The sequence below is a fragment of the Grampus griseus genome (assembly GCF_964374135.1).
Source record: "Grampus griseus genome assembly, chromosome: 9".
Lineage (NCBI taxonomy): Eukaryota > Metazoa > Chordata > Mammalia > Artiodactyla > Delphinidae > Grampus > Grampus griseus.
In genome coordinates this window covers 35,302,174-35,329,185 of record NC_139003.1, presented here as the reverse complement: position 1 = coordinate 35,329,185, position 27,012 = coordinate 35,302,174, and the positions used below count along the sequence as shown (strand labels likewise).

Sequence of the window (27,012 nt, the reverse complement as noted above, 5' to 3'; positions counted from 1 at the left end):
TTAAGTGATGGATACTGGAAAAACTAAAGAATATACATCAGACAGATATCAGAAAAGAATTCTTAACTTTATTGGTCTAAAGTCCTTATTTTACCTGAGTTCTTAATGGAAGTAATTGTTATCAGTGGAGCATGTGGGTGACTGAAAAATTAGTCATTGTCCAGCTGAGACTCTTACTACTTCAGAATTCTGACATTCTGATTCTCCACAATTCCCCTACAAAGTGCTTTCTAAGAACTTTATACAGCATCCATCTTTTGAAAATTATCAGAGAATTGTTAATATCTATTTTTCCTAAGGATACTAATTTTCAGGCATTATTTCCTTCATAAAGATATTGATTTGTTTGTGTTCGTGTAAAAAGTCATTATCACAAAATCATGACTATGAGCTAACTAACTGCAATTAAGGAAATCCTGATTAAACATGTTTTCTCTGTGAAATCTACATGTAAGTATCACCTAAGATATTTGGTCTGTTAAATACTGAGATTTGACATCCAAGCTCTACAGAATTTGTATTAAATATTGTTTTGAAAACTGTTTTAAGAAAAAGTAATTTAAAATGTAAATTGATATTCCCAGTGTATGTGTGGAAAGGTTGTATTTGGAAGGGCTAGGAGCAGGAAGGAAAACAAAGGAGCATGAGACTTACAAACTGAAATCAAATCATTCCGAAGTGACACTTCTCAAAAGGATCTTTTGCCCAGCTGAGGGTGGCAGCCACTCCTCTGAGCACCTGTGCCCTCTATTGTTCCCCAAGATAGTAAAGTTTACATGGGGTTGTTCGTTTTGTTTTTTCTTTAATGGGAAACAAAGTGCCAAACTTCTCCAACTCTTTCCCCAGCTTTTCTCCTCTTCCTGGCTCTTGACAGAGAATTTCAAGCATGTATCAATACTCTTCCCCTTATCTGGAGAGTAAATCAGGTGAAATGATGTATAATTCAGTAAAATATTGGTAAAGCAGTTCTTCAGTATTTCGTATAGGAGATGGTAGGTTTTATGTTCATAAGAAAAATCACCAAGTATCTTAAATATAATAATTAGGGCCAACAAAAGTCAGGGCATGCCAAATCAAGTTAGAAATGTTAAAGTACTGCCTTCCTGTTATTGCTTTTAATTAAATGTTAAATTTTAAAGTTATGAAATCATTTTTTCAAAATCCTAGGACCTTTTATTTATGGCTATGCAATTAATAAACATATTTTCTCTAAATTTAAAATTCTTTTATATTTAAAATTTTTTAATATTATCAGCTACTGCTTTTTAGTTTTAATAAGTGTTTAGTAACCTCTATCATGTGAAATCCATTGAAATTCATTTCCATTTTCAAGAAATTCAGTTTCACAAACATTTTTAAACTACCTACTCTACTTATGCTAATCACAGCATAAATTGATATATCAGGGAAAAGAGAAATATGGTAAATTGGGTTGGATGGTTTGTGTTAAATTCCAAATAAGAACCCTATTATCGAACTGGATTTGTATTTAACTGCATTTGAAAAGTTTTCTAGGCAGACTCAGGAAGTCTTAAAGCATTATTTCTAAATTTAATGCTTTTGTGAACTTACGTCACACATTAAAATCATCTTAATGCACCTTTTTGTCGAATCTTCACAATTGGATTACAAAAGGAAGGGAGGAGAGGATACATTTAAAAAGCAAATGAAAAAGAACTCAATGGAAGCCTATTAGGCTACCTGTTGATGAGCCTGTAAGAGAGTCATTAATATGCGGATCATTGACATGATAGGCCATAATGACTCCTCCAGGGACACTCATTCTATTGTGTCAGAGACTAGTTAGGGATTCATTAACGTGAAGACTCGTGACTTCTTAATATGCAAATTATTAATGCAATGCACTGAGGCATACTCACAAATGTCCACGTCTTGTGTTACAGGTTTTCTTTGCCAGCCCTTCACCCACACCTTTTGTGAATTAGTATTTTCTTTCTGTCCTCTTGTGGATTTCTTCACAAAAGATTCTGCACTCCTGTGGAATCTACCACTTCATATTCAAAGACCTCCTCCCCTTCAGCCCACATTTCTTTGATTTAAGGCAGGTTTATATATACAAACCACTTGAACATTTTGACTAAATCAGTCAAAATTCAGCACAAAATCTGATTTGCTATTTTTCTGCAATGTCAAATTGCTTTTTGGCTAAAGGCAGAACAATGTGAACGAATCACTTGTTTTTAAAAAATGAGATTCTGAAACATGAATAGTGTAACCAGCAGTTGAATAATTTTGCTCTGAAGGTGGGTAGGGAAAGAGTAGTAGAATAGAAAAAAGAAAATGAGAGCAGAGAAAGGCCATGAAAGAGGACACAAGAAAGAAAAGTTTAATTAAACTAAGAAGAGTAGGTGTTCGTACCAATGTAACACATTAAATGAGGAAATGGATTTAAACTGCTCAGTGTCTGGCATACAGCAAGCAATCAATAAACATTACCTATTATTATTACATCAACACTTTGCAAAAAGATAAAATTAATATCCACATTCCCTGTTGAAACAATAAGAAAAATGTTACGGAGTGAAAGTTGTTCAGTCCTTGAATTAACATACTCTGAAGAAGGGGATCAAACTTATAGTCCTTATTCCTGCAGCAGAATTATCTACAGGATTCATGGAAAGGTACTCAAGTATCTTTCAAAGCTTATACGCATACCATGTGTGGGAAATATAATTTTTCATCTGGGACTATGTATGCAACCTGTATTCATTTTCTTGCCATTTTATTCTAGCCTCATCTAAAATACAAAACAATCTTTTACTACTATTTCTCTACTAAATTTCAGGGGAAATTTCAGACCCTAAACTTATAAACCCTAAATTCTACAGTCCGTCTATAGAAATCTATATCTGTTTATCATAAAATATTAGTATCCCCATACAAAATTAGTAAAATAATTTTTTTTTTTTTTTCCTGCGGTACGCGGGCCTCTCACTGCTGTGGCCTCTCCCGTTGTGGAGCACAGGCTCCGGACGCGCAGGCTCAGCGGCCATGGCTCACGGGCCCAGCCGCTCCGCGGCATGCGGGATCCTCCCGGACCGGGGCACGAACCCGCGTCCCCTGCATCGGCAGGCGGAGTCTCAACCACTGCGCCACCAGGGGAGCCCCGTAAAATAATTTTTTAAGTTAACAGCTTTACTGAGGTATCATTTGCATACCACAAAATCCACCCATTTTAAGTGTTCAATTCAGTGACATTTAGTATATTTAATATATTTACAGAGTTGTTCAGTTATCACCAAATCTAATTTTAGAACATTTCCAGCACCCCCAAAAGAATAAGCCCGTTAGAGTCACTCTTTACTCCCATCCCCAGTCCTAGGCAACCACTAATCTTCTTTCTGTTTTGAGATATTTGCCTATTCTAGATATTTCATATTAGGAGAATCATACAATATGCATTCTTTGTGTCTGGCCTCTTTCATGGAGGAAAATGTTTCTGAGGTTCATCAGTGTTGTAGGATGTATCAATATTTCATTTTTATTGGTGAATAGTATTCCATTGTATAGATACACTCACTTTACGCATTAACCAGTTGTTGGGTATTTGAGTTGTTTCCACCGTTTGGCTCTTGTGGACAGTGCTTCTATGAACATTTACATACCAGTGTTTGCATGGACATGTTTTCATTTCCCCTGGGTAGATACCTAGAAGTGAAATTGCTGGGTTTATGATAATCCTATAATTTGTTTCTCCACATCCTCACCGACACTTATTATCTGTCTTATTGATTGTTGTCATTATAGTGGGCGTGAAGTGACATCACATTGTGGTTTTGATTAGCATTTTCATAGTAACTAATGATATTGAATACTTTTTCATGTGCTTATTGGTCATTAATATATCTTCTCTGGAGAAATATCTATTTAAGTCCTTTGCTCATTTTAAAATTAGGCTGTCTTTTTATTATTGAGTTATAAGAGTTCTTCTGGATAAGTCACTTATTAGATATATTTGTAAATGTTTTCTCCCATTTTCACTGTCTTGACTGTGTCTTTGGGTGCAAGAGTTCTTAATCTGGACGATGTCCAAGTAATAGAATTTTTAAATTAGCTTTAAGGTCTTTGCTAACTTGCAGAGATCCTTCATAGAATCTATTTGATTAAAACTCTTTAAATAAGAGGCAATATTGTTTTTAACATAAATAATCTTTATTAGTGTAGTTATCACATGCAACCAACTACATTTCATATTCTTGCTCATGTTAATTTCAATACTAAAATGCTAGAAAATGTCCACCAGTTATTGGTCCTAGCCAAGTTCTAGACTGGAGAAGATGTAAGCAGATTCAGGGATGATGCAAATGAATCTATAGAGTCAAGAAAGGAAGTCCAACTGATTTAAGAAGCTTACAGTACAAACACCACCTTACTCCTCTGGTTGGTGCCTTTCACTGGAAGAGATGGAATAGGTAGGAGGAGCTCATCACTGCCAAGATGGCTCTCCCAGTTGAAGGCTTTTGGATCCCTGATTAAGTAAAGCAAAATTCATTGCCAGCAAACCTAAGAAGATGAAGTGTGAAGGTCTCACTAAGACAGACTATGGTTAGAGATTAATAGAAGAGCAATACGATGCTTGGGAAGGACAAGTTGAGAACCAGTATGAACTAAAAGGCAAGAAACAGGCGACTGAAGAAGTTGGGCCACAGGCTGGGATTGCTGAAGGAGTCAAATGCAGGGGCTGAATCCTGAAGGGATGCAGTTATGTTGCCAAAGATGGGGATCTCTGCCACACTTTTAACAAGGCAGCACAAGACTTTACAGTCAACATTCTGAAGAATACAGCTATCAAGTGGCTTTAAAAGGATTCAGTCCTTCTACTGGACATCATGCTAAGTCAGAATAATGTTGGACAAAATTTAGTATGTATTCATTCAGCAAGTAGTTAATCTGTGCTAGGCATCATGCTAGACGTTAAACTACTAGCACAACCTGAGATTGAACCAACTCTGACTTCGTAGAGCTTACAGTCTAAAGAATGACAAATGAAAACTGGCAGTATAAAATCACAGCTGTACATTTCATGATTGGGGAAGCATGGAGTGCTATAGAAGAAAATACAGTCGACTCTTGAAAAACACAGGTTTGAACTGCGTGGGTCCCCTTATATGCAGATTTTTTTTTCAATAGTAAATGCTACAGTACTACGTGGCCTGCAGTTGGTTAAATCTGATGATGCAGAACCATGGATACAGAGGAACTGAGTATATGGAGGACCAACTATAAGTTATACTCGGATTTTCAACTACAAAGAGGGTCAGCACCCCTGATATCCCTGTTGTAATAAGATCCATAACAGGGTCCATACAGGATCCATACAGGGTCAACTGTAATAAAATCCATAAGTCAAACTCAGGGAAGGCAGTAGCAACTGTGTATATACACGGGCTTGTAAAGAGAGCAGACTGAAGGAAGATCATATCCTTTAATATGATTACAAATCATATTTAAAAGTTTGACTTTTCTGAACTGTAAAATATATACTTTTCAAAAAGAAAAGTAAATACTTTCTGAAAGTTTACTTCATTCTAAATGGAAATTAACTTTACCATGCTATTTAAAGTGTCTTTTTCGCCTTCCCCAGGTCATCACAAATGATGGGGCAAAATTTCTTTAATAGATGCCCTATTTAAAAAGCTTATCTTTTGTATCGTAATTCCCACAGTACTTAATGTTGCTATTAATGCTTAAAAATCCCTCAGGCCATATTTGCAAAAGCATTATTTTATTTGCTAATTTTTCTTTGTTTAATAGCATTATTCTTTTGGTGGATACTGAGACTAATTGATTTTCAAATTTAAAAAAAAGTTACAACTCAAAACACATGTGTTTAGTCTTTTGTTTATATCATTCTCAACCCTGGTGCATATCAGAATCAGCTGGGGAGCTTTTTAAAAATACCAGTGCCTGCAACCTGACACCAACCAATGAAATTGGGGTCTTATAGGAGGATCTAGGTGTGGGTGCCTTATTTTTCCCCTTCCTATGCACACCCAAGTTTAAGAAACACTGGTTTACACTACTATTCTACCCTGGCTTTTACTATATCAAAGTATGGTTAGTGGGAAAATAAATCCTTCAGTGAAAATACTCTGCTCTTAAGATTTTCTGTGGGGTGGGAGGAGAGGGTATACATAATCAGGCAGGTTAGCAATAATGTAAATTCTTTAGGGATTTTACTTCTGCTACTGTTAGGTCTATTAAACAATTAATTTTTTTTTTTTTTTTTTTTTTTTTTGCGGTACGCGGGCCTCTCACTGTTGTGGCCTCTCCCGTTGCGGAGCACAGGCTCCGGACGCGCAGGCTCAGTGGCCATGGCTCAGGAGCCTAGCCGCTCCGCGGCATGTGGGATCTTCCCGGACCGGGACATGAACCCGTGTCCCCTGCATCGGCAGGCGGACTCTCAACCACTGCGCCACCAGGGAAGCCCACAATTAATTTTTATTCATCATGGGAATTACCAATCCATACATCAGTGAATTTAAATTTACTGATTTTTTTTAACTGAAATGAAATCTAGATGCTGTTTAGGGTAAGAGACATTAATCTTTTCTACCCTAACACTGATCATGTTTGTTAAGATTTAGACCTGGGATGGTAAAATGTTTTCCAGTTGTACTATGGCAAATTGCCCAAACGATTATTGTAAATGCAAGCACCGTAAAGTGTATTGCCAAGGACACTAGTTGGTTAGATCCCATAAAAGAGACAATTAGTCTTGAGATGAAAATGGTAGCGATGAGGTGACAGTTATTAAAAAAGCAGAACACGCAATGTAGTGGCTTAAATGTAAGTTGTGGATAATGCTGATAGTTTAATGTGTTTGGAGTTTATAATATGTAAAATAATGTTTCATATAAAAAGATCAAAACTGCTTATATTCCGGTCTTCTTTTTTCCTCATTTGCTACATAAGTAAAGGCACTTGCAAGATTACACTTGCTTTCTTTCCAAATCATCATTACAATGGTTTGCTTGATTTATTATACATATACAGTGTTAATTTATTTTTCTTCTTACAGGTATCAATTTACATAAACTTATCCAGTATCTACAGTACTTATAGTCTATTGTCAGGATAATCAAAAAAATTTGAAATAAAATAATAATAGATAGAATTTTTCAGTGCTTTTTAAGATAACTCAGTGTGGAATTTCTTCTTTGATTAGATTACCTGTAACACAACTGCACCTTCACCAAGACAAAATTGCAACTCAGTCCTTCAGTTGCAAAGATGAATCTAAAAGATTGGATATAGGGATTTGGGCAGCCAGAGAAAGCAGAAAGGGACCCTAAAAGACTTTAGAGTCAAAGACAAACTGCTGATGACATATTTTCATCTGTACCTTTGCTACCCTGCCCCTTTCTCTCAGAGACCCTGTGGGTAGTGATGGGTCCTGTGGGAAATAAGCCCAAGAATGTACAGGCGACCTAAAGAGCATGAGAACCTAATGTAAACAGAAGGGGAGATCCGTCACTTGAACTTACTTAGAATATTTGCACTGGTTGCTTTGCTCTGCATGGAACTCGCTTCCCCCAGATTTCTTCATGACTGACTTTCTTCAAGTCTCTGATCAATTGTCATCTTCTCAATGAAGTAGTCTTTATTCCTTATTCTTTTTATGCTGCTCTGTTTTGTATATTCTCAATTGCATATGTCATCTTCTAAAATAACTTACTTATTCTTTATGTTTATTACTTATTAGTTTTCCTTCCATTAGAATGTAAGCTACATGAGGACAGGGATTGTCATTTCTTTCATGATGTATCTCTAGTACTGAGAACAGTACCTGACACATAGTATGTGTTCAACAAAGATTTGTTGAATGTATGAAGATCCTGTATTCATTTCTTCTAGTCATCGATCTTTTTTTTTTACTCTCTTTTAATACACAAGCTGAAAAGCATAGTTAGAACTTTGATACTAATATTTTGATTCTTTTTTTTCATGTGAACCAAGATTCATACCCTCTTAATCTTGAGGTCATTGGTACTATAGAAAAAAATATACTAGTGTAATTTCCATGTATCCATCCAAGAAGATAAAGACTGAGATGCCTGGACTAATCTTTTTCACTAAATTAAAACGTAAACCTTAGATTTTGAAGGAAGAATTTGGGTGAGAAAGAATTATAGAAATAAATTTCCCCCAAGTGTCACCAGAGTAGTAAAATAAATCACCCATGAAATAGTATAGAAATACCTAAAAATTAGTGCCATATATATATGTGTGTTTATTTATGTTAAAGATGATCTATAGCAGAATTCAGTTAATATTGATAATGAGAAAAGGATAAAACCTATGTTTTAAACATTCTAACATACAGAAACAGTAAGTAAAAAACAGTTATGAACATAGAAAATCAATATCCCTTCTTATGGACAGTGACCTATTTCATACTTTTCACTCTATTCTGCATATGCTTACTGGATTGATATAACTAAAATAATACTTTATCCTTGAGCATAGGAACTAAAGTTCAAAATCCTTGGTCTAGCAAGATTGTGCAATTCTTTTTCAACCTTTTTCTTCAAGTTTGGCTCTCACAATTCTTTCCATTCCAGGCAGTCAAATTGACAACAAAATCTCTGACTTATCTTTTTTGCTGCCGTGTCCACAAGTATTTTTTATTCTATGTAAACAGTCTCCTAACTCTTCTCCACCTACCCAAGTTTTACCATTTCCAGATCAAGTTCAGTTCCTCTGTGATGCTGTTTCTGATCAGGTCCGCCTGCAGTAAATCATTTCTCTAAAGCCTGTTGCCCTGCATCTCCTATGCTGTCCTCTAAGTCTGTGTCATTCCATTTATGTTGATAAGTAACTTCTCATGTGCATAAATGTTATCCATTTATCAAATTAATGCTTGAAAATAGAAGCTAACTAGAAGAATCCTACATAAATTAAGGACTCTGTAATTTCTTTATGGTTAATTGGCTGATTGGGGCACTATGGTTCAAAGCCACAGGGAATTAGAGACCTTAAATCACAAAAAGAGCTTTTCCTCTTATATATTTCCTGGTCTTGATCAAATAAATCCCTTTTGCCTAAATTTCTTCTTATGTAAATAGGACTGGCCTCTTGACTATAATGTATAAAAGTGATCTAGTAGGAGGTAATTTTATATCACTTAAGAAATAATGATAGAGACAGTTAAAGTATGTATTCCTTAAGTTTATATAATTAGAAATTTCTAAACCAAAGAACGAGCTAACTTGTTAAAGTAGTAAAATATCATAAATTTAAAGTTGTCAATGGGCTACAATCCATGCACAAGATGAGAGTCCCACCTGGTTTTGTAGACAAGTTCTAATAAATGTTACAGATGCTCAGATAAAAATTACAAGAATGAAAGCAAACTGGTCCAAAATTACCATAAGTGGTCAAGGAATTCCCCAGGAATTGAAGAATAACACAGAAAAAAAAAGACTCTTATAATCACACCAACATAATTTTGAGGGTTTTCAACAAAATTAATTGCCTCAATTAGTCACAGACAGGAGTATTCTGTTGTACTAATAAGAATACCCCTCCAGGATACTCAGTCAATAGCTAAGCTTTCCCCAGAAATTGTTTAAATCAGTCTCAAAAATGCCATTTTCAGTAGGATCCCATCCATATTTGTATACTAAAAGTTAATTGGACAACAACAAACGTAAATGATAAAACTTTAATTTTCAGCAAGTTTCATTAAAACACTTCTGAGAAAGTGAAACATAACTATTTACAAATGCTATGCATTACCTACCTCAATAATACATTTATACTTTGGGTGGAAACTTCAGGTTTTATACAATAAAGCTCTTTAGGATATTAGGAAAATTATAGTAAAACTCTTAATGAAAACTATGAGATGATAGTTGAGGGTAGTGATGTAAGAGTTAATTGATGTGTCATTATAGACGGGGTATATTATTATTTTGCCATATAAAATATGTAATTATTTATGCTAATTTCCTAAAAACATATATTTGTTTCCCAATTCTTATATCATAAAAAGAAAAATATAATTTTAAAATTTAAAGCATTATAATATAATAATAGTACTATTTCCATCTGAGTTTGTTAATATTTTCACAAAACATTTTAATTGTAGTTTATATTCTGCAAAAATCAGCAGTTAGCTACAAACTAGAAAGTCACCATTGCTTATGGTTTTCAAAGGTAAAAGCTTTTGCCTATAAGAATCAATGTAACTGGACTCCTCTTATATAGTTTTAAAACATTTATATACAAGCATATGGGAAGTCTTCATATTATTTCTATAAATTTCTTTAAATCTAAAATTATATTAAAGTAATTTTTTGAAAAAGTACTCAATAGGGAGTTCCCTGCAGTGGCTAGGACTCTGTGCTCCCAATGCAGGAGACCCAGGTTCAATCCCTGGTCAGGGAGCTAGATCCCACATGCCACAACTAAGACCCAGCACAGCTAAATAAAGAAATATTTTTTTAAAAAAGTACTCAACAGAATGTAGCAGATTCATCATACTACCTTTTTGTAGGTTTTAAGGTTAAACATTTACATGCACTGCATTTTTTCTCTTTAATTGTTTTTGTTTTTATGGTTTCATATAAGCGAAGGCCAAGAATCTGCAATCTCAAGACAGAGAGGACGTGGTTTAGGTGTTTAGGTTTAGGTACAGGGGAGGAATCTGGTAGAGGCAAAAGGCCCAGTCAAAGGAAGTCATTAAGGTAAAGAAAAGCAGACAGAACAACAGCCAGACCCGGAATCCACAGGTGTCAGAATCAGTGAGTGCCACAAGCAGCGGCAGCAGAACTAACATGAGTACTGGCCCTGGTCCTGGCCCTGGCAAAGAGAAAGAATGAATGACTCAGTTCTGATCAGTGGACATTCAATATCTGCCTTTGGTCTTTTATTATTCAGCCTGTTGGATTTTTCTCTTGTCCCACTAGTCTGGATTGTGATATGAAGGAAGCCAAAAGCTGACCAATGAGTATTTCTTTTATTTGGGATGTTAAGTTTACTTGATATTACAGAATAGTAACATTGTACTGACTCAATGAATCAGCTCATTAGAAGACAGGAAAGAAGGAAAGACTAAATAAAGTGTCAACTATATTAACTTATTTCTCAATTTGATCTTTCTTTGATACCCTGGTAACTGCAAGTAAATTTAGACTACTACAAGATGTTAATATGGTTAATATGTTCAATTCTATATTTAATTTTGAGTCAATTTAGACAACAAATATGTGGTTACTGAAGAAATAAATTTCCCTCTTAGCTGTTGTTTTTATAATGTGTATGTTTTTTGTATACTCTGTTCTTTATTTTTAAAATAATGTGTTTTTTAAATTAATTAATTTAATTAATTAATTTATTTTTGGCTGCGTTGGGTCTTCCTTGCTACGTGCGGGCTTTCTCTAGTTGCAGCGAGCGGGGGCTACTCTTCGTTGCGGTGCATGGACTTCTTATTGTGGTGGCTTCTCTTGTTGCAGGACATGGGCTCTAGGCACGCGGGCTTCAGTAGTTGTGGCATGCGGGCTCAGTAGTTGTGGCTCGAGGGCTCTGGAACGCAGGCTCAGTAGTTGTGGCACAAGGGCTCAGTTGCTCTGTGGCATGTGGGATCTTCCTGGACCAGGGCTCGAACCCATGTCCCCTGCATTGGCAGGTGGATTCTTAACCACTGCGCCAGCAGGGAAGCCCCAGAAACAATGTTTATTTTTATTCAAATGAACAATCATTACTTATGTGGCAATGGAATCGAATATGAGTGTAGAATTAATAGGAGTTGGCAAAAGAGAAATCAGTTCTTATGTTGACGTTTCTTATTTGCATGACTGGAATGATGATTATGACTTTAAACAAAGTACAGGATAGAGGAAGAAGGATTAGGATTGAAAGGGAAATCTAACTTTGGTTTGGGACGTAAGGGAATTAATTTGCCACATGGATATCCAGATGGAGATGACCAGTAGGACCCTGATTTTTAAAGATTGTGAAAACAATAAAAGCACTCATCATTAAAATTATAAAAAGCATAATTCATTCTTTAAGTATTCAGAATGAATACCTTAGGATTTTACCAGGCTCTACGGTTATCAGGTTTAATCAATATTTTTTCAGAGCTTTTCCACACAAAACCCTTTGTTAGTCACAGTGGGGAATAATGCTTAAACTAATATACCACTGCTGACCTCAAGGATCTTGCAATCCATTTGAGAGGATGGCACACACATAAAAGTTTTTAAAAGTGCAGGAAAAGGCCACCATTTGAAAGGCCACCATTGGAAGAATTCTGGCTAAACAGATATAGAGGGACATATGACAAAAGTTCTCTTCTTCCAAATAAAAATATCTGATAAACAGTAAGTTTCACTGAATGTTAATTTCTTTGCTTATAAATTGCATCAGATGCAAACATGGCAAACAGCAACCCTTTCATTTAAGGAAAGTTGTTTTATTTTGCATCATAGGAGTAGCTACTCCATGGGAAAATATTCCCAGAAACGCTGGTAATTTTAAGGCAGTATAGTGAAGCTATGAAAGGGCAAAAGCAAGTTCCATAACATGGATAAATCGACAGTAGGAGTAGCCCTGGTGAACTACACGAGTTTTATGAGATTTGTAAACAAGTGCCTTGAATGTTCACATAATTGCCATTGTCTAAAGCTTAACTTGGTTTGCCAAAGGTAACTTTGAATGAGGTATTACTAATACAAATAATATAAAATACTAGAAAATTATGAACTATCTTTGTGAAAAGTGAAAAGCTCATATATACATATGCATGTGTGCTTTCCACACAAAAAAGCAGTGCATCAAGGATAACTTGAATGGAGGTGGGCAATATTACTTATACTGCTCCCTATGTTCAATTTACTAAATAAATTATCAGCTCGATTGACTGTACCAGTCCTCTGTACATATTCATTGCTTCAAACAATGCCTTTTAGTTAAAATTGTACACACACGTAGACACATACACACAGAATCAATAATTTTAACATATATTCAAATGACTTCTGCTTGTGAGCACAGTATTAATCTTAAGGTACACTTACAACAGTTTAAATTTCAGCTGGTCAGTGTTACATTTGGTTTTTACAAATCTATTCAAAATTTCTTTTCAATGTACTTACAAAATTATATTATTGAATGAAATTGTATTAAAAATGAGCTTTCTAAAAAAGGGTGTAGCCATTATTCAAAATTATTCATTATTTGTCTAAGAGAGTTTCAACAATTCTAATGCAGCTATCTTTTTAGGTAGGATTGAGAAATAAATGACATGATCTTCTGAAGTACTTTTAATTTTGTGATTTAGTGAAATAAAGCCTCTTTCCCTTCTCTGACTCTCACAGGAGTCCAATACTCAGGATTCAGAGCTAAAGAGGGCAGGACTGGGAAAGCTTCTTAGCTAGCCTATTAACCTATCCAGCTGCCCTGATACCTTGGTTGCGGCAGTGCACAGTCCTTGTAACAGTGCTATCATTCACTGGTTGGTGATGATTTTTTTCTTCTCTGACTTTTGCATTGAAATACTACAAACTAGTTTATTAGTTTGATCATTAGGAACTCAGGGGGGAAATCTAATGTTGTTGAGCTTATTTGACATGGAAAATAGAAATTAAATACTTTAATTTTAAAGTATAAGTATAGGAACTCCAACATTTAATTCAGTTGAGAATCGAAGTAAACAAATGACAAGATTAAAGGTATATAACAACATGAATGGCTACATGAAAAACATAGAATTTCCTGATCGAATACTTTACTAAAGAACACAGTCTTCCCAGGAGATGTTTAAAAAGAGAATATTATAAGCATTTGGCTTGGTAGTTTTCAGAATAATTCTGCCTGAAAGCAAAGGATAGAATTAGATGGTCTCTTCTACAATACAATTCAAGGAAGACTCTTCAGAAATCAAGTGCTGTATTAGCATTGGAAAAAAATGATTATAACTTTATTTACATTAAGCACAGTAGTCTTATACACTTACTCAAGATTATATGTGAAGATCATATTTTCTTCTGCTTGTGCCTGAATGTGATTTTAAAATTCGGTGAGATTTTTCCATTGGCAAATACTCAAGAGATTTAAGTTGTAACAATATATTATTATAAAATTATTTATAAACATTAATCCTCAGAAGGAGATATTAGTAAAATGTGAAAATACTCAGCTTTATATCATATGTGGCTTATGAAGCTGAAAGTTACCTGAGCAGTTCTATGTAATTTGTAATTGTGTGAATACATCCACAGTAATTTTTAAGAATGAAAATCAGCTTAGGGTTTTTATCACAGCTTTAGAGTCAATAGGTTAGCTTTGTATCATGGTTTAATTCTGTAAAACAAGCAGAGTACCATCAGTGTTAAATGGGTGTAAAATCTGTTTCACATAATTAGGAGAAGCATCTACAATTTGGCATGCTTTACAGATTTAAATTTGGGAGATATTTTGATCTTTTTTACTACTGCAAACTTCAAAAGGGGTGAATGAAATTCAAATCTACAACCACACCCAGGACAATCATTGTCTTATGATATTAGAATCCCATTTGTAGTTGTGACTTGAATAACACTGATGTACAGCACAGACAGACCATTTTCAGAATAACTAGAGGGGGAGGGAACAGTAAAATTTCCTAAAGCAGGTTTGTTTAATGTACAATTGGTCTCTGTCACTAAACAATGCTGTATAACTGTCCAATTTAGCAATCTATTTCTATTTGTCATAAAATCTCTAAACAGCAGGATAGTATGACTGAGGTTATAAACTGAGGTTAAAAACCAGTTATTATTTATATAATAGATAATAACACTACCATGCCAGTTACCCAAGTAAAGCTATTAGGGAAGCAGAATAAAAACCAGAAGAGATTTGAGAGTTATGCCCTGAGGAGCTTTTTCTTTTTATATAGTGGTGGTGGGGTACAGAAAATGCTTCAAAAGCAGAGAAATGACCAAAATTCAATGGTGTATAATAGATCTTCTTAGAGGAAATAATTATATCAAATCCAGTTTCATTAACTGAGTTATTTGTAATGAGGTAGATGGACCTAGAGTCTGTCATACAGAGTGAAGTAAGTCAGAAAGAGAAAAACAAATACCATATGCTAACACACATATATGTAATCTAAAAAGTCAGTACTGATGAACCTAGGGGCAGGGCAGGAATAAAGACACAAACGTAGAGAACGGACTTGAGGACACAGAAGGGGAAGGGGAAGCTGAGACGAAGTAAGAGTGTAGCATTGACATATATGCACTACCAAATGTAAAATGGATGGCTAGTGGGAAGTTGCTGCATAGCACAGGGAGATCAGCTCAATGCTTTGTGACGACCTAGAGGGGTGGGGTATGGAGGGTGGGAGGGAGGCTCAAGACGGAGGGGATATGGGGATATATGTATACTTATAGCTGATTTACTTTGTTATACAGCAGCAACTAACACAACATTGTACAGCAATTATATTCCAATAGAGATATAATAAAAAAATTCAATTTCTATTCATATGTATACAGGGATGATAAGGTGAAACTGTGTATAGCTAACTCAGTTTTTTACTCCAAAAGAACCATCTTAAGAAGAACTACCTTAAGAAAAAACATGTTGTACTTCATTAAAAAAATACCTAAAAAATCCAGTCGATGTTCCAAAATTTTTTTGTAACCCAGAAGTTGCTGGAATTTAGGAATCATTTTTCCCCATAGTAGCAATGCCATAAAATATTAGCTTCCCTGGTTAGTGCCCAAAAGCTTATTGAACCCATAATTTTGAAACTATGTATTTGTACTAACCTGGATCCAGGCAGCAGGAATGATACTGAGGGGAAAAATCATCTCTCCATTAATCTTGGGCATAAGACTAGCCATGTACAAGATTTTAAAATATGGAATTTATCACCAATGCCATTTTGAGTATCTACTAAGTGTCAGCAACTGGGATAGATGTTTATATATGTTAGCTAATGTATTTGTCATAGCAACTCTTCCAAGTGGAGATTATTATCCCTATTTTATAACTGAATAAAATGGATACAAAGCGTAATTTATCCAAGTTCATACAGCTACTAATTAGTTAGAATGAAAGCCCAAATCTGCCCTACTTTAAAGCCCATGCTGTTTCCAATATGCCTTGTTTTTGGAATCCTCCTTCCCTCCCAAGTACACACACACGCTCCAGACCCCCAGGGTCCTCCTGCTTCTGTGGATCTCCTACCAAAACTCTGTATTCAAATCTGCCTTGTACACCATAGTGCTCCCTGCTCTAAAATTATCCATTTCCACTGTCTCAATCCAAACTCAAAGCCCATTTGTGCAGCTGACTTTAATTGGGTGTAAGATAGTGATAGTCCCTGCCAGCCTAGAGGTCTGCATTTAAGGAAAGGAATTTCTGTGTGTGTGTGTATTATATAAATATGTGCTTACACATATAAACACACACACACACACACACACACTTATATATGTATGATCTTTTAAGTCTGACAATGCAGTAGACAATCAGGCCTACTTCAGGTGACTGCCCCTGAGGTAACTTCTCTTATACTATTCCTGTTGGGGTGCTGGGGTAAAACCTTGGAACAAGGACAAGAGTCACAGTGAGCAGAATTGGAAGAAGGTGAAAAACTGAAGTGTCCCACTTCACAGTCATCTTTTGCCTGGAGCGTTATTGGCTCAGAGTTCTTGGTCCCTGCTCCATTTTTACAGGCTGCAGATGGGCTTCAGGTGGGAAGTTAGGCTCGTAGAGATCCCAGAGGATCCATGTGAGGCCTGGCATCCGTAGTGATTCCCTTCCGCTAGGGCTTGAGAGAAACCCTGAGTGGTGAGACCCTCTTCTTCCTCTTCTCTCAGAAAAGATTCAGAACTACTCTAGGGAAAGTCTAGGCTTATAGGGGTATGGATTTCCCACAAGACCAGGAAGCCACAAAGCCCTGGTAGATCTCCAGGGAAACTCTAAACTAGCTGGTTCCTTGCTGTCAACCATCTGGCAGCTTCCAAACAGTCCTCCTGATGGGTCCTGTGCAGCTGTGTTCTGGGTTTCCATATGGCCCTGCCAGAGGTCCCTCCCTTAAACAGACCCGGCTTCCACAATTAGCGTGTGCTCAGAACAGGTTAGTTATGGAATACATTAAGTCCTAAAGGCCTCATGGGGCTATTGACACTTTGCACTACTTCCAGGACCCCAGGTTATACTGTAAGTGAAAATTAAGGAAGTCTCACAATCCTAAAGCTCTGACTGGAACATGCAACAGGACCATATCTTAGGCATCATTTTCCAGTGATTTTCTTGGCTTCATTTTAATGATTTTCCCACCCTGAAAGATAAACTCTCTCTAATCTTAAAGTCATGCTTTAGAAAGTATCTCTCTCTTTCCCATTCTTGAATGTACCTGGTTCTGTTCCTCAAGGACAAAAATTGAAGACTGGTCAGTTTTTTTCCTTTGGCATTGAGATCTTTCGGGCATTTATTTGCATTCACTTGGCCAAGTTATAAATACCATCCAACACCTATATCATGCCATTTCATTACTTATAATAATAAATTGGTTTCACTTAACAAAATACAAAACCATATGAAGTCAGTCTGTGTACCCAATGGTTAGGAACATTTAGCAGCTGTTGGGAGGAAAAAAGAGATGCTGAAAAGGTCAGTCCGCTGTCCAGAACACAAGATCAGTTATAGATCACAGATCCAAGAACACCTGAAATGTAATGTAAATAGTTCTTTTTCATCCATGGCTTCCCTGGTATACCCAGAGAATCTGAGCTTTGTTTTGGTGTTCTTCCCCCCTCACCCCAACTGCTCTCTGCCCCTGTGAGGCCTGTTCCCTTGGGGCCTCTGGTCTTCACGGGGTCATGTTTCCAGCCATATGCCTAACAACACAGTACCTGACACACAGGCCCTTAATAAACACCTGTGGAATGAATTTTGAAACCTGAACAAGGAAGACTATGATGTCAGGAGAAAAAACACAAGTCCAAGAACCAAGAAATTAGTTAGGTGAACACAATTTGGTAATAATGACGGCAATTATATTTGGGTTTTAATGACTACTTTATATGTGCCCAACACTTTACTAGAAGTTTTTAAAATATAATCTCATTTTATTTTAGCTTAATCATCACATTAGGCAGGCACTATTACCCCTATTTACAGATGAATAAACTGAGGCTGTGAGACGTAAAGTAATATGTCCATGGCCACATAGTTAAATGTATATTACCTGGGATTAATATGTGTGTCTGTTCAATGCCATAATCAATGCCTTTTTTAACCCTTTTGATCTGGTCCTCCATTTTTTCATCTATTAAACATGGAAATTTTAATAGTCATTAAGATCTCTTCCAACTTTAAGATGTTCTAGATATCAGGTGACTACATCTCAAGAAAATTTAGAATTCAATGAGTTTCCCTTGTTGATTAAAAGCCTGCAAAAGACAAAGAAATGGCTCTCTAAAGGTAAAAATTTAGAACCCATGAGAGGAAAGAGAAAAGGAACTTTTGGGCAGTTTGGGCTTTTCTAGGGTTTTTCAGATCCACCTAAAGCTAGAGTTAGCCTTGTCTTTTTGCAGGATTTATTATTTACTGATAACTTACTATGTTCCAGACACTATGCCAAAACTTTATATGTATTATTTTATGGAAATCTCTAACAATGTCTATGAGATAGTACTATTGTTATTCACAATTAACAGAAGGGGTACCAAGTTTAACTTGCATAAAGTCACACAGCTAGCATGTGGTGCATCTTGGACTCAAACCCAGACATGTTTAATTCTGAAGCCCCAAATTTTAACTTTGAAGTTATACTACTTATGCATGCTATTTTTAGTTTATTTATCTATGTACATTTAATATTATTTATATCAATGTCATTTAATTCTTTTGGTCTTTTTTTTTTTTTTTTCCGGTACGCAGGCCTCTCACTGCTGTGGCCTCTCCCGTCGCGGAGCACAGGCTCCAGACGCGCAGGCTCAGCGGCCATGGCTCACGGGCCCAGCCGCTCCGCGGCATGTGGGATTCCCCCCGGACCGGGGCACAAACCCGTGTCCCCTGCATCGGCAGGCGGACTCCCAACCACCGCGCCACCAGGGAAGCCCCTGGTCGTTTATTTTGAAATAATGGCCCTGAGATGTAGATCAGAAATCTGCTTAGTTTGTTTGCTAACACATACACCAGTGCCACATATGTGGTGACACTTACCAAGTATTTCATGATGCATGACTTTCAGTGCAATTAAATACCTTTGGGTCACTCTCAGTCATATGCCTATGCGTTACAAACTGTTTCCCTCACCCTCTAGATATTTCTTTCTGTCTAAAGTGGATAGATTAACAAGAATCAAAGAAAAGAGACAACCACATCGATGTGGAGGTTTGCAAACTCTGACCTGAAAAAAATCTCCGTAGAGAAAACATAACAGAAATCCTACCTCACTCAGTGTGTTCCCACAGTTCATTCTGTACTTATTAGAAGGGATTATTGACACTTCTGGAAGATACAATCTCTGAGACCCTGATAGCAAATTAACTTTGGTATCAAGAGGAATTCAAGTTAGTTGTTACTCTCTACATTAAGACAGACTTATTTTCAGTTTAACTCTGACTTTTGTTACACACTACTATTAATCTACTTGCATGTGTGAAGTAAAAATTCACATACATTTCTCTTCTGCATTTACCTTCTCAAAGAAGTGACCTCCAAATTAAGTTACATAGGAAGTGTGGAAATGCTCAAAACAGACCCATTTAGATTCTGTAACTTTTGATGGGAGGAAGATATTTTAGAAGCTATAACTTTTTTGATCAAATAAGTATTAGTCCATTTTTGCTTTAGCCAAGTACACATTTTGTAAAAGAACACTAATAAGGTGTGCTGTTTTTCCCTAACCAAATTCTTCACAATGAAATCCAACTGCAATATTCATTTAGAAATTTGATAATGCTCTCTTGTGTGAGTTTTAGGAATATTTGAAACCCCATTGCATATAAATTATATCATGGAAAAGCTGTATAAATATTCTATTAAGGCACATGCTGTTCTAAGGATCTGTCAGGATTTCCTTTATACACTCCATTTTGAGTGGTATATAAATCAGATGTAAAAATTCACGTTGGACTGAAATTCAGCACAAAAGGCCTCCTCCAGAGGCAAATGCTTGTTTTCAAAATGTGGTTTGAATTATGTTGGTCATTTTTAAGTTATAGAAGTGCAGAAAATGTATTTGTGGTTTTGAAGGAGAGAGATTTTTTCCATTTTTATAACTCATTAGGAAACTTTACAGGCCTTTAGACCATTTTGTGGTTTAGATCTTCTCAAGTTTTTCCCCAAAGCAATATTAAAACTTGAATGGTGTCCGCCATGAATCCAATGGTTACTGTTCTGAATACAAATGTGGGTATTGATATATATCCAGTTATACATATCTTAGACTAGGAGAAGTTTCAATAATATCATGACTGGGATAGATTGGGCCTAGCAGTTATCCTTTTTTGTTCTTGCTATCAAGTCAAGTTTGCTCTATCAAAGGAATCCTCTATCTTTACCATAGTTCAGCATGTAATGCTTGTAATTTTAAAGCTGCATTTCTTAACTTGCAGAAAAATCCAGAATTAAACGCTGCTTCTTTTATGAGGTCTTTGACAATAAGGCTATGCCTTTTTTAAGTTTCACTTTTCTCTAATATATAGGGCAACTTGCAGCATGTATATTAGATATTCACAGATGATGATCTTATTTGTAAAGTATTTAATATGTGTATGTTTATGTATATAAATAGTTTATTAAATAGTTTTGAACTTATTTTATCTATATAGCTAACATGTTGCTGAATAATTTCATAAACTAATAAACTATTACTTTAGCACATAGAGATTATGATTATATTATCTCTCAATAGCATCAGTTAAAACCTGAGAAACTTTTGTTTGGACTAAGAAATGTAGCATATCTCACAAAGTCAGATAAACCAATCTTTCAAATGACTTTAAAGGATAATGAAAACAGAAATATTTTATATGATTGAATTGCTTCACCTACATTATATTTAGTTCATTAATGCATTAGAATAACACATTTAGTAGTTATTATTTATTGCTGTATAAGAGATCAAGGCATTAAAGCATAAGAGGTTAGAACCTTCCCAATGTAATTCTTTATGTTTTTATTTAATTCCACTTAGAATCTGGGTGTCTTGATTCTTAATACAGTTCCCTTTTCATCATCTTACACGATTTCTGGTGCAGTTACTAGAATCCTTGGGTCCAGTGACAGTTATGGTGGACCATCCAGAGGATAATCAAACATTTGCCTGTGGCTGGTAGAGCATGTGGATTCGGAGGAACAGGAGACATCCGTCTCCTCTTGGATATTTTATCTACTCGCCTACTGTCATGGAAATTAGCCAACTCTACAAGAGATAGAATTGAAGACTCAGTTTTCTTTATTTTTTACATTAACAAGAGAGCAAGGTTACTAATGAGGGGTCATATCCCAAATCTCTAATCTATAAAGCTAATATCCTTATTTCTATTTGGGTCATTTTTTTATTCTGCTCCATTTACTTTTACTAAATTATACTACTTTGTGTTCTATAATGTTACATTTGGTTATAATTATAAACTTCTATGTGTAATTCATCCATCACTCATATACTTCTGTCTTTCTCTTAGCTTATCATTAAAGTCATAGCTCTTCCAATTTAACTTAATATGTATCACTCCAAACATCCCTGTATGACTCAATCAGTCGTTAAAAAGTTTGTTACAGCTTTGGGGGGAAGTCTGTGAATTTCTGAGCACTAGATACATACTGAAATACAGTTTTATGTTAATCAGAAATGTTTTGAAGTACGGCAAAAGTATTTAAAAACCACTGAAAATAAATATACATTAAATGACAAAATAAATAGTTTTATATGTTAAGAATCTAGATTCTGTGGTTTGAATTTAAGCAATTTATAACTTGCTAGGTAGGCAACATACACATTGCAGTCCCCCTGCCATCTGTTACATTATACCCATATTTTCCTTACATTTGGAGGATAGATAACACAGTGCTTTTATTTGAATAGCACTGACCTTATTAAAGCCTAGCACCATTGTTTTATACATAACAAAAATATATTTTTAAACAGAATGGCTATTTCTTACAACCAGTGAAATAAAGAATGACCTTAAATAACCTTAAGATTATAAAAAAGTAAGGAATGTAAGATATATCCTCACCTTGATTTTACCTTTAAGCAGCCTTTTATTTGTCTGTTAGGAACTTCTTCCTGTAGTTTTCCAGGCTCCAGCTCTTGTTCTTTCTTTTGACAAACCAGTATATAATTTGTGCCATTATTATTTGACCAAAATGTACCAACAGAAGTTTCATAACGTATACAAAACTCAACTTTACTGCCATCTTTTTGATAAGGAGGAACCAATAAAATTTTAAAGGAGAATTGGTCAGTTTCACCATCACATGAATTTGGGACATATTCTGCTAATATGTCATAATATGTCTGCCAGTCATCTAAGGACATTCTCACATATACTAACTTCTCAAAAGAAATATTCAAAACTCGAATAATGCCCTTCATACTTGTAGATCCATGAAGATACTCAGTTGATTCCAGTATTGCTTTCTGTACTTGAAGTTGTTGCATAAGGTCTTCTTTTGAAGAAGGCAAGTCAAATAGTGGAGATAAAACATATTCTTCTGTGTGGAAAATGTCCTTCATTAAGTCAAAATCAGTTGAACCACTCGGAAATTCCCAGGAATCAAATTCTTTAACAGACACAAGATTGAACCCAAAGTTGTCAGCAAATGAAACTCTTCTTGCACCTGAAGGTGGATTGTCCAGGTAACTGTCTTCAGATGAATCAGAACCTCGTCTGCTAGGTTGAGGGGAGAAACCAGGTCTGAAGGTAGCTTTAACTTCTTCATCTTCAGAAAGAGAATCAGGTACATTAGGAACTTCTAAAAAGTTATCTTTGCTAATCTGACTAGGTTCTTCAGAAGGCTCCATTGGGCTCTCTGATATCAAATAAGGGAGAACTGTACGACTAGTAGAGGCTGATACTTGAGACACTGAGGCTTAAAATAAGTATAAGGTTACAGTTGACATTGCAGAAAGGAGTCAGCTCTATAAATAGGTCTGATGGCGTGTAAACTATGCTCGCTTGCCTCCAAAGGCCTTTAATATGATAGCATCCATGTTACTCTCACCAGCATGTTTCAGGTTTAACTCTCAGTTTTTAAAGTTGCATATGTTTATGAGTTCCAAAGAGACATCTTAAATCATTTTCTGCTGTGTTCAACAATCTGAAACTTTAGAATAAAAATATTATTTTAACCAGTTGATATTAAAAATGAAAACTTGAACCATTTATTTTAAAAGACAATAAAATTAATATCACAATACTAAATATGTAGTTTGAGCTAAATTCATCCATTGGAGCAGGCAAGGGAACACAGGAGAGAATGAGAACATTTATAGAACTGGAAAGATCCAGTGTCTAATAATAATGATAGCTACCATTTATCATGGACTTATATATAATGTGAACTCTAAAGGGTTAAATAGAGGTGCTGGGAGTTCTGAGGAAATAAACATGATTTAGGTGGAGAAGGTATCATTTGAAATAAACCGTGAAGGGTAGGTAGAATATATACATCCAGGGTTGGAATGAGGTGGATTTTCCAGGTGGAAGAAATAGCATAAGCCAAGGCCTAGAACAAATAATTAGTCAAATCTGTTATTTTAAACATTATTGTTTCTTTCAATTAAGCCATGGAAAAATACAAACAAGTAATGTTTAATTAACTTGAAAATATAAGTGGGCAATGGTAAACCCGGCCCAGGAGTAAAATATTTATGTAGAATAAAATGTTCTTCTTTGGCAAATTGCCATTTTATGCCCACAGAGCAGAAGTTAATACCATGACATGTTGGGGTTCTATGTGAGTTTTAAAGTGTGAGCAGCCTGTTTAGACTCTCATATTTTTTTGTATTAATGTAAAACCCACTTTGGAATTGGCAATTGGGAAAAACCTTAAAAGATTTAAACATACATATGCTTTGACCCAGAAAATGCTATGAATTTGCCCTATCAGTAGGGATAAGTATGCAAAGATAAATGTAGATGTATGTTCATAATAGAATTGGATTATTTTTAAAATTCTAGAAACTATCTAAATTATCCATCAACAGGGAAATGAACAAATAATGTTACACCCATTCAGTAGAATGTTTTATAGTCATTACAAAGGATAAGGTACCACTTTATGTGTTGATATGGAAAGGCAACCAAAATAAATGGCTAAGTGAAGAAAGGAAAGTGTGAACAAATATGTGCATAGAAAATTTCTGGAAAGACACAAAAGAAACTATTAGCAGTGGTTATCGCTAACCACAGAGGGTGAAGCTTCTAAGGGAAAAGGACTCATTCATTTCAGTTTATGGTCTGTGTACTGTTTGAAATATTAGCCATGAGAAAGGTTTTCTTTCAATATATCTTCAACTCAAATTAATAAGTGTGAGGTGATTATTTTTTTAAAAAAAGAGACCTCAATAGCATAATTTCTTTAAAATTACTGCTTTATAAATACATTATAACTTACTGAATAGTTTGAATTGCATACAGTAGTGGATCAAGAAATTATTTTTGAAATTAAAAATAAATAGTGTCTAGGATAAGGGAATAAAATTATTTAGGCTTTACCACATAGCTAGAATGGGTGATGACCACATGGATTGTTCAAGAATGGAAAATGGCTGTGGAAATGACTGTCCCTTGCAAATGTAATGCCCATGAGCCATGAGTAGCCATATTCCAAGGTACCTAAAATATGTCATTAGCTAGTCAAGGAAATTCATAACAAAGTACTCCATAGAATTTGTAACTAATCCATACAGTCATATAAACAATAGAATAATGAAAATTTGCAGATAGAATAATGTACTAAAGTAGTACATCCAGGGATTATAAGCAGAGACATGGAGATAAAGACCCCTGGGTTTGTACACTGGCTGTGACACTTACTAGCTGGGTGACCTTCAAATGTTGCTCAAATTTTCTTACCCTAAGTTTCCCTGATTGCTAAAATGCAATGTTAACAATTAAATGAGATGCTTGCTAAAATGTTTAGCACAAAACTTATAGTAATAGAAGCAATCATTATTTTTATTTCTATGTACATTTGTGAAAGGTTGATTTTAAGATACACCGGTAGATCAGATAGATAGATAGATAGACGGACAGACATAGAGAATCTACCTATACAATATTAAGTAATGGTTTATAATTTGCGTCATTTTTGTCTTTTTTTAAAGGCTATAGTATATAACATTTAGCTTTACAAGACATAAAATAGCTCTACATTAGAAAATGGTCCTGTATTTGAGCTTAACTTTCCTGTTCTTAATTTCTCTTCCCACGAGCAATACTCCCTTGATTTGTAATAATCACTGCCTATCTTTTGGAGTGTATAACCTTTGCGTAATTGTAGACGGTTGACATGTTCCCCCTTAGTCACCACTTAGCTAAAGCAGAGTGATATCATCTTTTCAGTCTCTTCTCACACGTCAGTCCTTTGGCACTTCTTATCGTTTTGTTACTCCTCTGTGAACTCCTTCCAGCTTGCCTATATTATTCTGTTAATGAGCTGCCCCCAGATGAATGCAGTAGCATAGATCGAGTGTCTCTGGGGCATGTAAAGAAACTCTGCCAATTTCAGCCTTGTGACTTGGTGTTTGTATCAGTTAAAATTCACATCTCCTTGCTTTTTTTCCATATCATAGATCAAACCAACATCTCATTTTCTCATACTCACTACTACCTCAGTTTTAACGTGACTTTTACCACACTCTTCCTCAATACCTTAGGTACACCGGTTTTATCAGAGTTATGACTTTTTAAAAAATTTATTTATTTGTTCATTTACCAAACGGCAGCTCAAGTTTCCACACATTCCACTTCCTTTGTATTAATCAAACATTCTCAACGTTACCTTTAACATAAAAGGCTCTTTCAATAAGGATCCCTGTAAACAGGAAGTAGATGTCATGCTCAAAATAAGATAATTCCAGGAGGGCTTATTTACAAGGGTCTATTTATAACGTGTAAATGCAGAAAAGCCACAAGGGTTAGTGCAGTAAACTGGGGCCAATCGCATCAGAGCTGTTACATTCCTCAAGGGAAGAGGAAAGGGGACAATCATCAAAACTTGAAAGCACAGAGTGCCATAAACTATATACCGGCCTGAAGGGGATCAGTGATCTTTGGTCAAGGGACACAGCCAGCTGAAGATGACCTTGCCAGGAGTGATCCATGGACAAAAATACACTGAATTCACTCTTCTTTCCTACACTATCCTGCCTGGGCTACCCATTGGCCAGAGGCTATGGGTTCTATTACAGTTCATTCAGGTCAGTCTCCCAGAGCAGAGAGCAGGGTGGAAAAGGGTGAAAAAAGTGGTGAGTGGGTTTGGAAGAGCAAACAAAAGATATTGGAGATTAAGATTTTGTATTTACTTATCTTTATCTGCTTATGCGTTATATTTAAGCATATGTATGTGTTGCTCTTTCTTCATACATATTCCATCTCAATGCCAACTGAGTTTCTATTACCTGATCTTTTATTATCCTAGCAAAAAATGTTCAAATATCTAAGATCTTTAAGCTCTGATCCAGCCACATAAGAAATATTGAGCTTATCTATGGATGACTAAGAAAGAAATGATCTTTTTGAGATTAATTATAACGTTGCATTTGTTTCCCTTGTTAGCATGTCTTTGTCTGCAACCTAAACTCAAGAAAATTTTGTCAAAAGAGAACCTGGAACAGTGATTCTTAACAAGAGATACATAGTAAAAATCACTGAGTGAGATGTTCAGACTCCACAGGCTCAGGTGCACTATCAGGTCTACTGAATGTGAGCTTCCAGGTTGATGATGCCCCGCAAGTGATTCTGGTATACAGACTGGTTACAAGGCATGATCCCCATAGGGTCCAGGACTTAGGTTCTAGTT

The 27,012-nt window shown here is 35.6% G+C and overlaps 1 protein-coding gene across 1 annotated transcript in view; it reads right to left on the bottom strand.

Moving 5' to 3' along the window:
- Positions 1–23,032, bottom strand: part of PPP1R3A (protein phosphatase 1 regulatory subunit 3A) — a 38,711-nt gene extending 15,679 nt beyond the window's left edge. Inside the window, exon 1 of the mRNA XM_082661955.1 lies at positions 22,221–23,032. Coding sequence (XP_082518081.1) covers positions 22,221–23,008 — 788 coding nt within the window. The 5' untranslated portion in view covers positions 23,009–23,032. The remainder of the gene's footprint in view (positions 1–22,220) is intronic.
- Positions 23,033–27,012: the final 3,980 nt, after the last annotated feature.